This window comes from Anser cygnoides, chromosome 2, assembly GCF_040182565.1.
Source record: "Anser cygnoides isolate HZ-2024a breed goose chromosome 2, Taihu_goose_T2T_genome, whole genome shotgun sequence".
In the NCBI taxonomy this organism is placed as follows: Eukaryota; Metazoa; Chordata; class Aves; order Anseriformes; family Anatidae; genus Anser; species Anser cygnoides.
The window spans coordinates 128,418,346-128,433,987 of NC_089874.1; the positions used below are offsets into that span (position 1 = coordinate 128,418,346).

General features: G+C 38.7%; 1 protein-coding gene across 7 annotated transcripts in view; it reads left to right on the forward strand.

Annotated features, from left to right (window-relative positions):
• Positions 1-15,642, forward strand: part of SULF1 (sulfatase 1) — a 132,370-nt gene that overhangs the window by 102,304 nt on the left and 14,424 nt on the right. For all 7 annotated transcript variants that reach the window (XM_048076995.2, XM_066993070.1, XM_066993066.1 and 4 more), the window contains 6 exons: positions 7,712-7,928; positions 10,771-11,017; positions 12,791-12,887; positions 12,977-13,071; positions 13,775-13,840; positions 14,325-14,497. In XM_048076995.2, the coding sequence (XP_047932952.1) occupies positions 7,712-7,928; positions 10,771-11,017; positions 12,791-12,887; positions 12,977-13,071; positions 13,775-13,840; positions 14,325-14,497 (895 nt within the window). The remainder of the gene's footprint in view (positions 1-7,711; positions 7,929-10,770; positions 11,018-12,790; positions 12,888-12,976; positions 13,072-13,774; positions 13,841-14,324; positions 14,498-15,642) is intronic.

Sequence of the window (15,642 nt, forward strand, 5' to 3'; positions counted from 1 at the left end):
ACTGACCTTCCTTGTGCTCTTTATTTTTTTTTTTTTTGCTCAGCTTTAGAGATGCAGAATGGTGTATGTCTTCACAAGGAAGCATCCCAAAGCTGCCCTAAAGAAATAATGTTCTGCTTGGAGAATATCCCTGAAGACTGTACAATGAAATTTTACTTAGATTAGGTCTCAATGTATTTTACAGTCATTTAAGGCTTTACAGGTAGTCACTGGAGACATGCTGCTGAATCCAAGCATCAGCTCTGCGGTAAATGTGCAAGATTCTTCTGGCTGTGATCCAAAGAGCATGTTATGCAGTCTGTACAGACCCCTTATTTCTCATGAATCCTTTGACATTTAAAAATCTAGCATAAGAATTGAATTCTATTATTCATATTTATATTTATCACCTTATCATATCAGCATTCAGTATAAGCATGTCTGTTTTAACACTGAAAGAATACTTGCCATCAATCAGCTTACAGATAATATTGTAAAGGAAATTAGAATGTGGCTTATTAGGTGTAGTCTGGTTTGGCTCAAGTATCTATGTTCTCATAAAATAAATATCACAGACCATACATTTGTAAAGGTCAGCTTTATGACCAGCTGCAGAGTATGAATAAAAACACATAAGCTGGTAAGAGCTGGACAGAAGTGTCAGATGGCTGGCCAGGAACTGACAGCCAGACCCCAAGCACCCACTAAAACCCAACTAAAATTATGATATGGCACATAAACATCACTCATTGATCCTCCTGGTTTCAGAACAACCTCTTGACAATTACAGGAATAGAAAGGCACTGGTCATGAGTATGCAGGAGTGCATTAACGTATTGCTATTCCATATGCTGCCTCCTGCCTCAGCTTGTTTCTCCATTTTCTATTATATTGCACCTATTCAAGCAGAGCTTCTTACGACATTGTCAAAGTGAGATATTAGCAGCCCAGACAGAGTAGATTAATGCAAGAAAGAAAGTTTCTTTTTTCTTTCTTTCTTTTTTTTTTCATAGTAGCAACATTCATTTGGGTTGGAAGCAGTGTCAATTAATCCCGTCAACCTATTTTACCAGAACATCAGTTCAAGGTTGGTTCTTTGCCGTCTGCACATTGGTACCACCTTTTCTTAATCATAATTCAGAAGAGCATCTACACATAGGCTTAACTGGAAGCATATGTGTTTGGGACCAGTCATGTGCTTAAAGCTAAGTACATACTTCAGTGCTTTCACAACAGGTCTTGCAGCTATTGCTCAGTTTGGACCCTCCAGAGTCATCCCTCATAGCTGACAGAATCATACCTGCAATTTTGTTGCTCAAGATTTCATAGGAATTGCCAGAAATTATGATATCCCTTGTTAAAATGCTGTCCTTCTTATGGCTTACAACCAAATATGAAGATAGATTCCTTTATCTCCAAAGATAATCCTTCAAAGCATGGTATTTTGTATTTCAGCCTAAATATTTCATATTTCAGCCTAAATATTTAAGCTTCCTAACAAACAGAGGGCAGTTCTCTCCAGATTTGACAATTCTTCAAATCTAAGCCATTCTGAATCTGAAGCACCAGCTCCATTCTGGACAAAATCCAGAGATATTCCAGTCTGGGAAGATCTTTCTTTCACTGGTTTCATCTCTTCCATAGCACAACTACGTTCAGCATTTTTGCCACCATCTTATCAGTGTTCCCTAACAGAAATACCTCTTGGAGAAATGCTAAACTAAGAAGCAGTTTTATGTACCAAAAACATTTACACAGAAAATACAGATTACGCAAGAATCATTTTATGACTTTCTGTAGTACTCCTTGGTGGTTATCATTTGCAATGTTTTCATTCTAAAGTATCCATTGAAATATAGTATAAATTAAGTCCTCTGCAGATTAAATGTGTATGACCCAGTAGGAACCAATTATTTTTGTCATTACTATTTATAGCTGAATGGCTAAATTTATCTCTGAGTGTCATTGGCTCCTATTTGCTTGAACCTGAGAGCAGACATTTATTGGATAATAACAGAAGTTTGTTGATGTTGAGCTACTACTACAGACAAGCTAATGGATTTGGTAAAGAATGCTATGTAGGTGACGTTTGATACCTTGACCTAAGCACCTATACTTCTAGAGCTGACAGTAAGGTTCATGCATTTTTGTAAACTAGAAAACTGCTAGAGCCATGACATTTAAAATCAATCATGTCTATACATCAAAAATGCAACACTGTATGATCTGAAAACCTCCTCCTAGGTTATTTTCTGTCTTCTGTTTCTTAAACACTGTGAAGGAGCTTGAAACTGGCAAATTTCATATAGTTATTTCTGTTATACAATGATTAATTTCTTCATTCTTCTTTTCTCCTCAAGTTCTGTCCCTATGTATTTAAGTGAATGTATTTATAAAGTCTCTTCTACATCCCCCTCTATATTACATCAGTTTTTACAGGACAAATCACTTCCCAATTTGTTGAACCACTGACCATTGCATTTTTTTGGGAAGACTTTCTCAGGGGTTAAGTCTATATATATAAATAATTGTGTTTGAATGTATTCTAGAGCTGAGAGTAGTTCAACAAAAGGTGGTCCAATTATGAGGGACTGGCGCAGAAATTGGGATCTGCCCTTATGGGTGGCATCAGTCCACTTGTAAACTCAAGGAGATTTTTATTAAACCAAAATGCAACAATTCCAAATTCCCTGAGTGAGCCTGACCCACTATCCTTGTGAAACAGCTGCACTTGCTTTCAATATTCAAACACAGCTGAATTGTGACTACACAGAGTAACCAGGAGCACCTAGGAGCCTTGGTTAGGACCAAGGTTCATGACTACACTCAGGGAATGCCCAGGGGACATGGCCTTAGCCTGTAAACATTTCTCAGTATTCAGGTCCAGTTCAGCAGAAATAAATTGCTGATGATCTGTGCTATTTACTATAGGCAGCTAATTACAGGGCACTTCTCAATATGCTGTGTGAAATTGCCTCTTCGAATGGCACAGAGCAAACAAGAAGACTCAGTTCTTATTGCAGTAGCACTCCCAAAACCAGACTCCCTTGCTAGTACTGCCAAGTCCCCTGGCATCCAGGCAGATCTGCTCAATGCTAATAGAGGAAATTGGTACGCATGTACAGCCCATGGCAGCGTTTTCATCTAAACCCTTTTCCAACTTAAATCATACCTTTCTAAGCAGGAAAAAAGAGAAATCAGATCTTGATGGCATGCTTAAGTTCGTGAAGCCTTCCTTTTCATGCTTTATCTTAGCATTCCCTAGGATGAATAATAATACTTCGACAGTCATACATTACCAAAATGAAAAAGTCATACATTACCACCTGCATTGTTGCTGTGTTGTGTTCCCAATCACGTTTTTCAGTGTTTCATAGCTTTGTGATAAGATCTGACAAGATATTTTGCACTGAAGTGTTTACTGCAAATACAGGGTAATTATATTTCATCAAGACCCCTAACTTGCCTACTGCTTGCCTCCCTTACACGAATTGTCTAATTAATTTCTCCTCTATATGTAGCTGCAGCAACTCTCTCAGAGCTGTGACAGTCTATTAGCTAAACGATGTTGATTTGAAATCCTGCTTAAGTGGATATTTACAGTGCAGCACAGCACAATGACTCATGCTGAATGTATATTTTTATGCCTTAGGTATCATAGGATCATATTGAAATAGATTTGTTTAATTTTAAGGCTGTGGCACAAACTGATTGATATCAGGAAATCATGACCCAAGGTAGCTACCAAATCATTTGCTGTTGACTTGCTCACGTAGCTCTAAGTTGCAGGTGGAGCTGTGCCAGCTGCAGCACAAAGCAAAGTGACCCAGTACAAACAATACTCTTTTAATCAGTCCATTTACTCCCCTTTGCCTTTGAAATGACTTTATAAGGGCAAACTTCTAGTCCCAGATGAAAATGCATCATGCCAATGACATCACCAGAGGAAAAGCTCCTACTGTGGTCCTACTGCAGTCCATGCAAGCCTTCCCACCCAGCAGCATGCATGCGTACTTAGGCATTCAAATTTCAGGTTGGGCAGAGATTAAAGGACCTTGAGCTCCCAAGCGATGCTCAGCTCTTTTGCACCTTTACATCTGAACTGCTGCTGCAACTTGCTCTTCCCCCTTTGCTTCCCCTCTGAAGTTAAACCGAAGTGGGAGGAAAGCTGGAGGTAGAGAGCTGAGGACAGAGTAAAATCATTGCTGGAGGGTAGGTGATGAAATGAGAAGAAGGAAAAGATGAGTCAATGACAGACAAAAAGGCTGGCATAGGTTAAGTTTCACAGCGTGACTGAAAGGATATAAGAGCTTGCTGCAGCCAAATGGCAGGGTCGTGCTTTTCCTCTCCAATTTATTGTTCCTCTCCTCTCCTCTCCTCTCCTCTCCTCTCCTCTCCTCTCCTCTCCTCTCCTCTCCTCTCCTCTCCTCTCCTCTCCTCTCCTCTCCTCTCCTCTCCTCTCCTCTCCTCTCCTCTCCTCTCCTCTCCTCTCCTCTCCTCTCCTCTCCCTCTCATTTTTTTACTTTTCTTTCTTTTTTTTCTTTTCTTTCTTTTTTCTTTTTTTTTTTCATTAGCCTCTTTTTTCTGTTACTGATAGAAACTAAGTCATCGTGCAGCCAGAAGCAGGGACCATCCCTTATTCCTATGGCAACAATGAATTGTTAGATCAGCTTAGGTATCTTGTGAAACATCAACATGAGAAGGAAACTAAACATGAGGAAAATAAGAAAATGTATATAAATTAGAAGTTAATGGAGACATAATTAGTTTATATACATGGCAACGTTTTAGGGTTTTTTATAATGATTATTTATGGATAAATGGAGACTCAGAAACCAAACCTAATAGTACTGGATTTCAAAGAATAGTTTGGTATTCATAATGGGAAGGAAGGTTGAAAATGGGGGCTGGAAAGGGGCAGCACATCAGTCATAATCTTTTTTTATGTGCATTAATGCATTTTATAGATCTAAAGATGAGCAGAAGGACCATTTTGTCTTACTGCATAATGCATGCTCGGTTCATGATTGGTATGGGCAGGCTTTCAGGAAAGTTAGTCTAAAAATTTTGTCTCAGAAATCTGAAGCATCTTTATAATGACATTTTTTTAGGTTAAAAAAAAAATGAACTGAATGGCATTTAATCCCTGTTTTAGATAGAGAACTGTCATTGGCTCTTATGAAACACAGACAGTCTTGTTTCAGTGTTAGCCATAATAATCTTAATTTTTTTCTAAATGGCTATTGAAGCCACTCCTGGAACCTCATGCTATATTTAATGTTAGACAAATAAAATATTTATTTTACTTTAAAATGGAGCTTTTGTGACTCATTAAAAACTAGTACCATATGTTTATAAATGTAGCTTGTACCTAAAACACATGGGGAACTATAATGTAGCAGTCACTTCTTATCCTGTAACAAGCTTGTCTTATCATGATAGGAAGAGTGCACATGCTAATACAGAATACAATCTTGCAAAGTGTTATGGCTCTCAGACACCTTTCCTTGTAGAAAGTCACCTTGTCACTTGTAGGTGTAGGTTTGCACTGAAAGCCTGGGCATGAGTATAATTTCTCAGACAGCAGTCAAAGGCGTGCAGGCCCATGTCCTTTTAAACATGGTTTAGTGTTCAGGGATCAAAGTCACGCCAAACCACCAGCAAGCCCCGAGTCTGTGATCCATCGTTTAGCTCAGCCCACATTAGGCCAGAGTGTGCTGTCGTGGGGCTGTGGTTCAGAGCCAATATTTCAGCATTTCGTAGAGAGATGATGCTGCCATTAAAAGCACCACAGAAAGCCTGAAGCAGTCGTGTTTTGGGGACGGGAGTAGTGTTAAGCGTATGCTAGATTATATATTTTCCCTTTCCTCCTCCGTGTTCTTTAAAGTGACTGCCGTGTATGAGGCAGGAGTCGTTTTCTCTTGTGTGCAACCACATCAACTCGCTCCTCAGGTTATCTGGTCAGCAAATCTACCTGAGGCTTAGTTTTCTTTCTTCATTCTTCAGTCAGCTTGACAGCACCGCCAAAACAGTCCAGAGCAGTCATTAGCTAATGGAAGAGACTTACTGAAATGTGTCTGCTCTGATACTAGTGTTCATTTCAAAAATCAAGTTGGAGACTGCATTAGGACCAGCATCTAGCTGTCTTGCTATTATTAATGAGGCAAGAGAAAGCTCAGCTACTCATTCATGAGAACCCAAAAAAAGGACACCATATAGGCCAACTTAGCTGCAACTGTAACTAAAAGGTTCCTGTTATCAATCGCGTTATTGAATTGTGTTCTCCACTCTATCCAGCCAAACTTAATTGCTTCGTATGAAGTCTGGTCGTTGTGACTTAAGAAGCATAAGTGAAGGAAGCTCGCTGGGTAATAGCTGCATTAGAACTATAAATAAACATAGTTATTTCTAGTTCTCCCTATTGTTATTTGGGCTAAACTGAATTAAAAATCACAGGCTTCTTAGCATGTGTGGTGTGTTACGTGTGCCAGCTGTAACTCCACAGCCATATAGGGCAAGCTTTGGGCATGGGCAAAGGGGGGCTGATCTGTCAGCACCTATCCTTAGGGAAAAAAAAGAAAAAAAAAAAAAAGAGAGAGAGAAAAAAAGCAAAAAAAAAAAGCTTTTTTAAAGACAGTTCAGTGCAGAGAGGAAATTAAAGTCTCAGTTGCTTTCTGTTTTGAAATGTGAAGACAGTGGGATCCACTGGAAAAATCCACCTGGATTCTTCCATCTGGATTCAGTCATGTTGATAATCAAGTCAGACAGATATTGTGCAGACAAGCTGGAAAAAAACTCTGTTTCCTCTCATTCTCCCTCACTTGTGATATTCAGCACATGTACAATGTTGTACAGGTACTCCTTCCAGACTGCACCTTTTCCTCCCAGACTTGATACAAATCTCAAGACTTAGGGCTCCAAAGGAGTTCATCCAAGCTAATTTATTTGTTTGCCGTCCCTGAGGTTTTTGCCTTTGCTCTTTTCTGGAAGTGTTTCCACCTGCTGGGTGGAGTGAGGGGGGTGCAGGTATTATGCTTTCGGGCTTCTCCCTTCTCACAGAAAATATGAAGAGTCAGTGATGTTTTCAGGTCTGCATGGCATGGTTTGCAGGGACATGTGTTAGGGTGCAGTTCCTACCTCTGGCCTCTGGTAGGGAAATAAATTACATGTTGTTAGAGTTTTATGTATTTTTGTATAAATCACGTCTACAGTTTGTCCTCCTCTTTTCCAAGGAACCCCACAATTGGACCAGTTCTTCTTCATCTGTGGAGATTTTTTATTTTCCCCAGAATCATGTTAGAGATTCCAAGTTACAGAACAAAGAAGCAAAGTTTGTTTTTTCAAAGGGAAAAAAAAGAGTTGGTGAAAACAGCCCTGACAGCTGTGCTCTGTGGCTCAGTAAATTAAGAGTTTTTACTTGCTCCTTTCAGGGATGTGTTTAGTCTAGATACTCTTGATTTATATATCTTTTTTGGCTGGGTTGTATTTTATTTTTTTTTATGCAGATTTTCAGTGATTTCATTCAAGCTTATGTTTTCCTAGCATGGGAGATATGTTGAGAAGAATGAGTGAATTTAGTCCCTTAAAATGTTACCCATCTCAATCTGTTCTTTAAGGGACTGCTTAGTTTTTAAATAAATTTGCCTGTCATATTTTACAATCCACCTGAAAGTAGCAGGGGTTTGAAAGGCTGCTGGGAAATCATCTTCACATCTCTCTTTCTCTCTCGCAGAAGTGGCAGTGCACAGAGGATGCCTCTGGCAAGCTTCGAATTCACAAGTGTAAGGTATCTAGCGACATTCTTGCCATCAGGAAGAGGACCCGCAGCATCCACTCCCGGGGATACAGTGGTAAAGACAAAGACTGCAACTGTGGAGACGCTGATTACCGAAACAGCAGGACCCAAAGGAAAAATCAAAGACAGTTCCTGAGAAACCCTAACGCGCAAAGTAAGTGTTATTGGATCTCTCCTACGCTGAGGCAAAGGACAGGGGGAAAAGGCTCGCAGGGTGCTGGTTTAGCAGCATACGTTTGTTTTCACACCCGTGTACAATGAATACATATGTAATTGGCAGTCAGGTTCTGCATAATTGCCTCTGTAATAACAATGATAATAACTAAAGTTGTCGCGTACACCACAGCGGGGAATACTCTGGGCTGGCTGTGGCAGCGATGCGCTGGTGCCACCTATCGCACTGGTGGCACACGGAAACTTGGTGACATCTGCGGCTGAGCCAGTGCCCTTATTTGCCAAGGCAGCCAAAGCAAGTGCTTTCTTGCATCGGTAACACTGAATCCAGATGCTGTCTGATGCTATCCCAAAGATATCTTTTACGTGAGGCACTGAAGTGCCGTGACTGATGGCAGAATTAATTTCTGCCCAGCTGCAACTTTCAGGCAAGCCTGTACCGGGATCCCTGCAAGGAAACAGGTTAGATTGCAGTGTCCTCTAGTGGAGCGTGGGCTAAAGCAAATGCACAAGCAGGCTTCGAGACAGCAGCCCTTGGGTTTGTCTCTGCTAAGGACTTATACAGCAAAAGAAGCTGCTATTTTAAATTGAACTGGTATTTTCACCTATCTGCCCGGTAACGAATAAGCTATCAGTTCTGTAGCCATTACAGTAAAAGTGGACCTGGATTTCAGGGGCTTTGTTCGAGAGCAGGCTGCACGCTTCTGTGCTCGGTTCAGAGCACTGGACTGGGGAATGAAATAGGTGGGCCTCCAAAACAGGAAGATTGCGGAGACATGAGTTAGAAAAGTTAGAAGATGCTGCACAGATGTCTATGAAATAAGCAAATAATGGCAGCATAATTCAAAATATTTCCTGATTTAAAGCCTCCCCCACTCTGCATGCGAAGAATCCCTGGTATTCTTTGTACGTTCAACCGCAATATTGTCTGTCTTAAGTTCTCTCATTGTTCAGACTAAGTGCTGCCGTGACATAATTTCTTCCATTTGTTTAATATGATCTAAGGAACTTCACAGTGTGCACAGGCAGAACTCTGCTGAGAAGTCTCCATGTCACAGCCTGCTGGGGTGATTCTCAGACTGTGCAATGTGCCCCCTGGTGATCATTTCAAGAGGAGATACCTGCCATGTACCTTGGAAAAAGAAGGGTTGCCAGGGTGCCAGCAAGGGCTCAGTAGGGATTGCAACTGAGGGCAGTGACTTGGAGAGCGAAAGTGAGGAAATGGGAAAGGGACAAACAAGAGAGCATGTGAAGGGGCATCTGCAAAGGTCAATTTGTTATGCTTTTCTCCTCTACAGCATTTTTGCTCCTCTTCACTTCTCCTCCTCCTGCTTCTCCTCTTCTGCCTCCTCTGCCAAATCCCCTTAGTGCTCATCTGCGGAGAACAGAGGTGATGATGAGGCATTGTTAAGGGAAGGGCTAGTTCAGCCCTCAGTTTTTAGATGACGTTTGGATAAAATGCTTATGTGCTCTAAAATCTTTCAGTCACTTGATTAAGAAGTAGCATCATCACAGACTGTTACAACACCAGAATTTGACCCATCTGATCCTATGAATCTTTCTTCATTATCTTATTGATGATTAATATGATTGTAAATCAGAAAGAAGCCTTGAAACTATGGGTGGTTTTGTGTGTGTGTGTGTGTGTGTGTGTGTGTGTGTTTTCTCTTTAGGAAGATAAATGTCTTCACTGCATGACTGGGAAGCCTTTTTTTCACCTCACAGCAGGCAACCACTGAAATAGTTTAGAAGGACAGGGTGGTTTGAATGAAGAGCTGAATGAGGCTCACTCTCTGCACTTTCAATAGATTCTTTCAGGAAACGCTCAGTATCAGTCTCTCAAAGGCACTAGCTGAAAATTTGCACTAGAATTTATCCTATATGCCAAAGGCAGTACTTTCTTAGAGCTCCCATTTTATTCTGCTGCACAAATTACTACTAACCATTAGGTGACAAAAATATGCTCAGCATGGATGCAACAAATGGAAAGTGATGACCTACAACCAGTTTTTACAAGCTGAATTATGTATATTAAGAGCTCTTTGTGTTTGTGTCTAGACAGAATATACTTTGGTGTGGTACTGCCTATGGGTTTTATCAGATTGATTTGGGACAAGGTAAAAAGTGAAGGTGTTCCAGGCTGAGCCCAAACACAATTATTCCTGAACGTGGCAATAAAAAATACTCAGAAGAGTTAATTGTCATGATTAATCTGACTCATATGCTGCTGTACTTGCAGAGTTCAAAAACTGTAACTAAAAGAGCTTTAAGCATGGTCCTGGGCAGCCAGCTCTAGGTGACCCTGCATAAGCAGGAGGTTGGACCAGATGATCTCCAGAGATCTCTTCCAACCTCAACCATCCTGTGGTTCTGTAACCCTGTAAGTTCACTCTGATCCTACAATGCAGGATGTCTATGACTTGTACATATAGATACAGATGATGTATGTGTGTGTAGGAGTATCTATACATGTACAGATAATCCTGTGATTTCTCTTTTGTTGTTGTTGTTGTTTGTTTTTCTGAGTGTCTCATTCTAGGTGACTATTTCTGAGATACTGATTTTATTTGGAGATATGTATTAAATGTGGCTTAAAGTCAGCCTTGCATGAAATGCAAAACTTGAAGCATTCAGAATTTCATGCTACTAATGAAAGTGCAGGCCCTGAATTATCAAAAAATAATTAAATAAGTTTCTGCAAAGCCACAGGAAAAATAAGCTGTTTTATTGAACAGCCTTCTTGCATTTTGGAATATGCTGGGTGTTCATGGCATGACTTGTAGATATGTGTATGCAACCATGGATGTTTCTTTCTTCTTCAGAATACAAACCACGATTTGTTCACACTCGCCAAACACGATCCTTGTCTGTAGAATTTGAAGGTGAAATATATGACATAAATCTGGAAGAGGAAGAACTGCAGGTGCTAAAGACCAAAAGTATCACCAAACGTCACAATGCTGAAAATGCTGAAGACGCAGAGGAAACCAATGGTGCTCCTGGTGACACAATGGTTGCTGATGGCACTGATGCTATAGGTCAACCCAGTTCTGTCAGAGTCACACACAAGTACAGTTGCTTTTTCTGTTTTTTGTTTGTTTGTTTGTTTGTTTTTTCCTTAAGATAAAGTCTTTTTCATTTTCTAATTGTGATCTCTCTCTTTCATTTTTTAAATAAAATATTAAAATATAGTTCCCATATAAAAGAACTTAAAATTATCTTTGCAGATAATTTTAGATATGCCTGAGTTGTACTTGTTAGTAGGTGGAATCATGTAACTTTAATATGTGCGTTTAAGAGGGAGGCATCCAGTTACAGTTTTATCTCTGAGGGGGAGTAGGCATCTCTAGAGGGGGATTCTTTCTCTGTTTCAAAACATGTATTTTATGATGGATTAATCACCCCATGAAGCTGACTCTCTTGCTGTTCATTATAAAGTCTGGGCTACCATCTTAGCACAGAGGCCTAAATTTTAGATGACTGTAATCCCACTCCAGGTGAGGACAGATTAGATCAGCTATACCATCTTTCTTAATACTTAGCTGTTTGTAGAAACTAACATTAGCTAAGATACATTAGATATGTTTATCCCTAAAGAGACCTGCAACCATTTTTCCATCCTGAAACATACCTGGATTTCAATTTTTAACTCTACCCTACTTCTGAATGAAAAGGCAAATATTTCAAAGTATTTTTCATTTTAAAAAGCTGGTATGACTGATCTGAAGTCAGGCAGGCACAGGCAACAAAAATACTCTATTAACCTTCCTATCATGTTTAAAATATAAATAGTATTTCTTTCTCTCTCTCTTTTCAGAAACATCAAAGATAACATAAATGTTAATTTTGAACAAATAAAAATTATTCCTTCTTTACATTAATCATTTGCAAGCATGGCATTAATAAAGCCTTAAGTGGCTTTCTGGAAAAATGATTATTTCTCCATAGCGAGTTTTGACTTTTACTAAGTAATGTTCTCAGAATTACAGTTTGTGAGTGAGGAAAAAAGCATAATAGGAGAAGGTGGGAAGAGATAAGCATCTAAATCTTTCTGGTTTTCTTCTCAAAAATTTTAAAAAGGGTTCTGACGGAGCAGGGACCAAAAAAAAGGCTGTGTCTATAAAACTGGAATATTTCTATATTTATGGATGTTTTGTTTGTCAGCATGGAGACTTTGAAATTCCAGCCTATAGTCTGCTGGATTCTTAATCTCATTCCACTTCCTTGGACTTGCAATTATTCTTTTTTCTTGGTAGCACTATTTTTTCAAACACTAGTGTGAATATTTTTGTCACTGCACTACTTTATTACGAGTGTTTTCTTTTTTTTATTACTTATATGAACTTTTTTCTCTTTTAATCTTTATTGATCTTTATTAATTATATTGATCTTTACTCCACTGACTATGTGTTCTATTTTTAATTATTCTGCATACTCATAAGATGAGTTGCATTCATGTGGCAAGAAAAATGTATTTCTCAGCAGTTGGTGGTTGAATGAGCACATTTAGTTAACAAGAGGCTTTGAATTCTGAACAGATTTTTAGTTCAGTTGCAATCTCATTTCTGATCGGATTAAAAATCTCCAACATGACATTGTCATTGCATTTTTGCTTAGCAGGCAGAGAGCATCTGTCATGGATAAGGAACTTTTTTTGGAGAGAAAACAGATCGAAGCAATTATTATTATTGTCAGCATGAGAAGATGTTACAGTGTTTATTTATTTCTTAACAGATTATAACAAAGAAATTCTTAGGAATGTTGGAAGAAGGAGAACAAATGGATAGGCAACTGGGAAACCACTGACCTCCTGTTTCTTATTTGTTCAATTTATATCTACAGATGTTTTATTCTTCCAAATGACACTATTCACTGTGAGAGGGAGCTGTACCAATCTGCCAGAGCTTGGAAGGACCACAAGGCGTACATTGACAAGGAGGTAAGGGATGTTTTGAAACCTGAGTGACGCCTTTGCACTGCTACCTACCCATTCAAAGAATAATTCTGACTAGGCAATATTCTCTGCAGATTGAAGCTCTCCAAGACAAAATTAAGAATTTGAGGGAAGTTAGAGGACACCTAAAAAGAAGAAAACCAGATGAATGTGACTGTAGTAAACAGAGGTAAAATAGACAACATTCAGAATTAGAAGCTACACTGATTGATAAGGTTTAGATACTTCTGAAGTTTGGTTTGTTGTTTGTTTTTTTGTTTTTGGTTTGGTTTCGTTTGGTTTGTTTTTTTTTTTTTTTGATGGAAAACAAAGAACTTAAGCACTATTGATATTTAAACCCGTTTTAGAAACTCATGACTAAGGTTAGCCTATTCAGGTGTCATTTCTGTAACAGGGAAGGAAAGAAGCTGATTCATAATAGGCATGTAAATGTCTGTGCTCTGGATCTCTCCTGAGTAGAACTTATTTCTCTATTGACTTGAGAAGAAATCAAAGTTAGCCTGTTTCTGGAGAGACATTCAAGTGTGAGGGTATGTATCTTAATTCAAAATAGCTAAAAATGAAACTACCCCACGATCCAAATTTTAGTTAGATCCCTTTCAGGAGTAGAAACTACTCTTTGAAGATGCATGTACAAATTTTAAGATTAAATATGTTTGTATTCTACTAACGTATTGAACACAGCTGTAGTTTTACCACAGTCTAGCATAGGATCACTCACATATATATAACTTCTTCAAATGAAATGAAAATCGTGAGTCATTTTGTGTAGTTCTTTAAGAAAATGTCAAAGATGGTATGTTTCTGTTTTGTTTTTATGTTGAAAATGAATTGTTTCATGACTTGATATTTCTTAATACTTTTCAATGTAGCTACTACAACAAAGAGAAAGGGGTAAAGGCCCAAGAGAAAATCAAGAGCCATCTTCATCCCTTCAAGTAAGTTTGCTGTTATCTTCTCACTCTCTCAGCTAGCTTTTTGGTGACTGGAGAAATATGTATGATATTTTTGGAGAGGGAAAGGGGAGAGATGGGGAAAAGAAAAGGTCATATATAGTAAGCTTTCACAACAAACCTTCAGTAATTTTGGACATACATATGAAGGCTTATGAATAATATTAAAAAGCCCTATTGATAGAAATGGGAGAAATTAATCATTTCAGAAGATGATTGATAAGCAATCATTAAAAAGATCCTGTTAAACCTAAATGCAAAAGCACATCACTTCTTATATTTGCTGAGGAGAGCACCTTGTTGTAAATGCTGGGGTTGGAAGCTGTGCTGAAGGAGTCAGCATCCAAAAGGGCATATTCTCATCAGCTAATCTTTAAAAAAGCCATATAGACATAAAGATTGCTAATGCTCTTGTTAACCAAATAGAGACTGTTCTCTGTCAGACATGCCCAACTTTTTCTCTGAACAGAGAAGCAGCACAGGAGGTAGATGGCAAACTGCAGCTGTTCAAAGAGAATCGCAGAAGGAAGAAGGAAAGGAAGGGGAAAAAGCGCCAGAAGAAAGGAGATGAGTGCAGCCTTCCTGGACTGACGTGTTTTACCCACGACAATAATCACTGGCAAACAGCACCTTTCTGGAACTGTAAGTCTTGCTTCTGTGTGCAGAGGTGAACTAGGTTGTCCTCTGCTGTGTAGACTAATGACTAACTTCATTTAGTCAGTCAGGTCATTATTTTGAAAAATGTCACTTAGCAGTGCTGCTGCTGCTATTCTGAAGTCTTAAGGAAGAAAGTCACTTGAGTATGCTAGTAATTTTTGTGTTGCATATTTATATGGAATTATTACAAGAGACTCTATGTGAAACACAGCAGAAGCAAAAAGGAGAGTTGGCCTGTTAAAAAGTAGACATTCATTACCAGCCACTGAGGTTCGTGTCATCTCTTGGTGATCAAGATGACCGAATATATTTGCTAGGAGTTGTGAGTCTTCCGCCTTGCAAGAGGGAAAGGAAAAGGAAGGAAAACCCTTTCCCCATCTGTATCCAAGTAAATTTGTGTATGCCTATATAATGAAACTAATCTAACCAATAGATAGATTAGCAGAATTAAGTAGCTGTGACATCATGAGATAGAATTAGTGTGACAGAATTAGACATTTCCTGTACCTCATACACATTTTGTGGTTACTATGTTCTGAGGTGATAGTATTGATCTTCTTTTAGATTTAAGGTATTAATAAATAATAATGTTATCTTCAGGACTTCAATCACTGTTATCCCTTGTTTACAATTGTCTGAAAAATTCTGAGCCCATATTAAAGAAAAAATGAGTTTTCTCTCACAAGATTGAACAAAACTCCTTACTTCATTTCCATTATGCTAAGTCAAATTATTTACACATATTTAATGCTAACTACAAAACTGCTGGCTCTTTGGGAATTTAAATTTTTCAAGAAATACTTATCCAGGACAGATGACAGAGACAGATACTCATCAAGCATAAACCACTGTAACTATGTTAAATGCATTGAAACTCTGATACTTTGTCCAGGCTGCAGATCTACTCTGGGTCTCATAAAAGTGAGCAGAAGTAACAAATCCCTGAAATAGTAATTCTGCATGTTCACCATACAAAATGAATTCTGCAAATACTCTAATTCTACTGAGGTTAGAGCTTAAAGACCATGTGCATAATATTGCTGAGAAGTTTAGTGGAACTTTGACCCTTTCACTACTGTCCTAAAAGTTTCTGCAAACCTATTTTTTCCTAAGAAAAATGTTCAATCAGA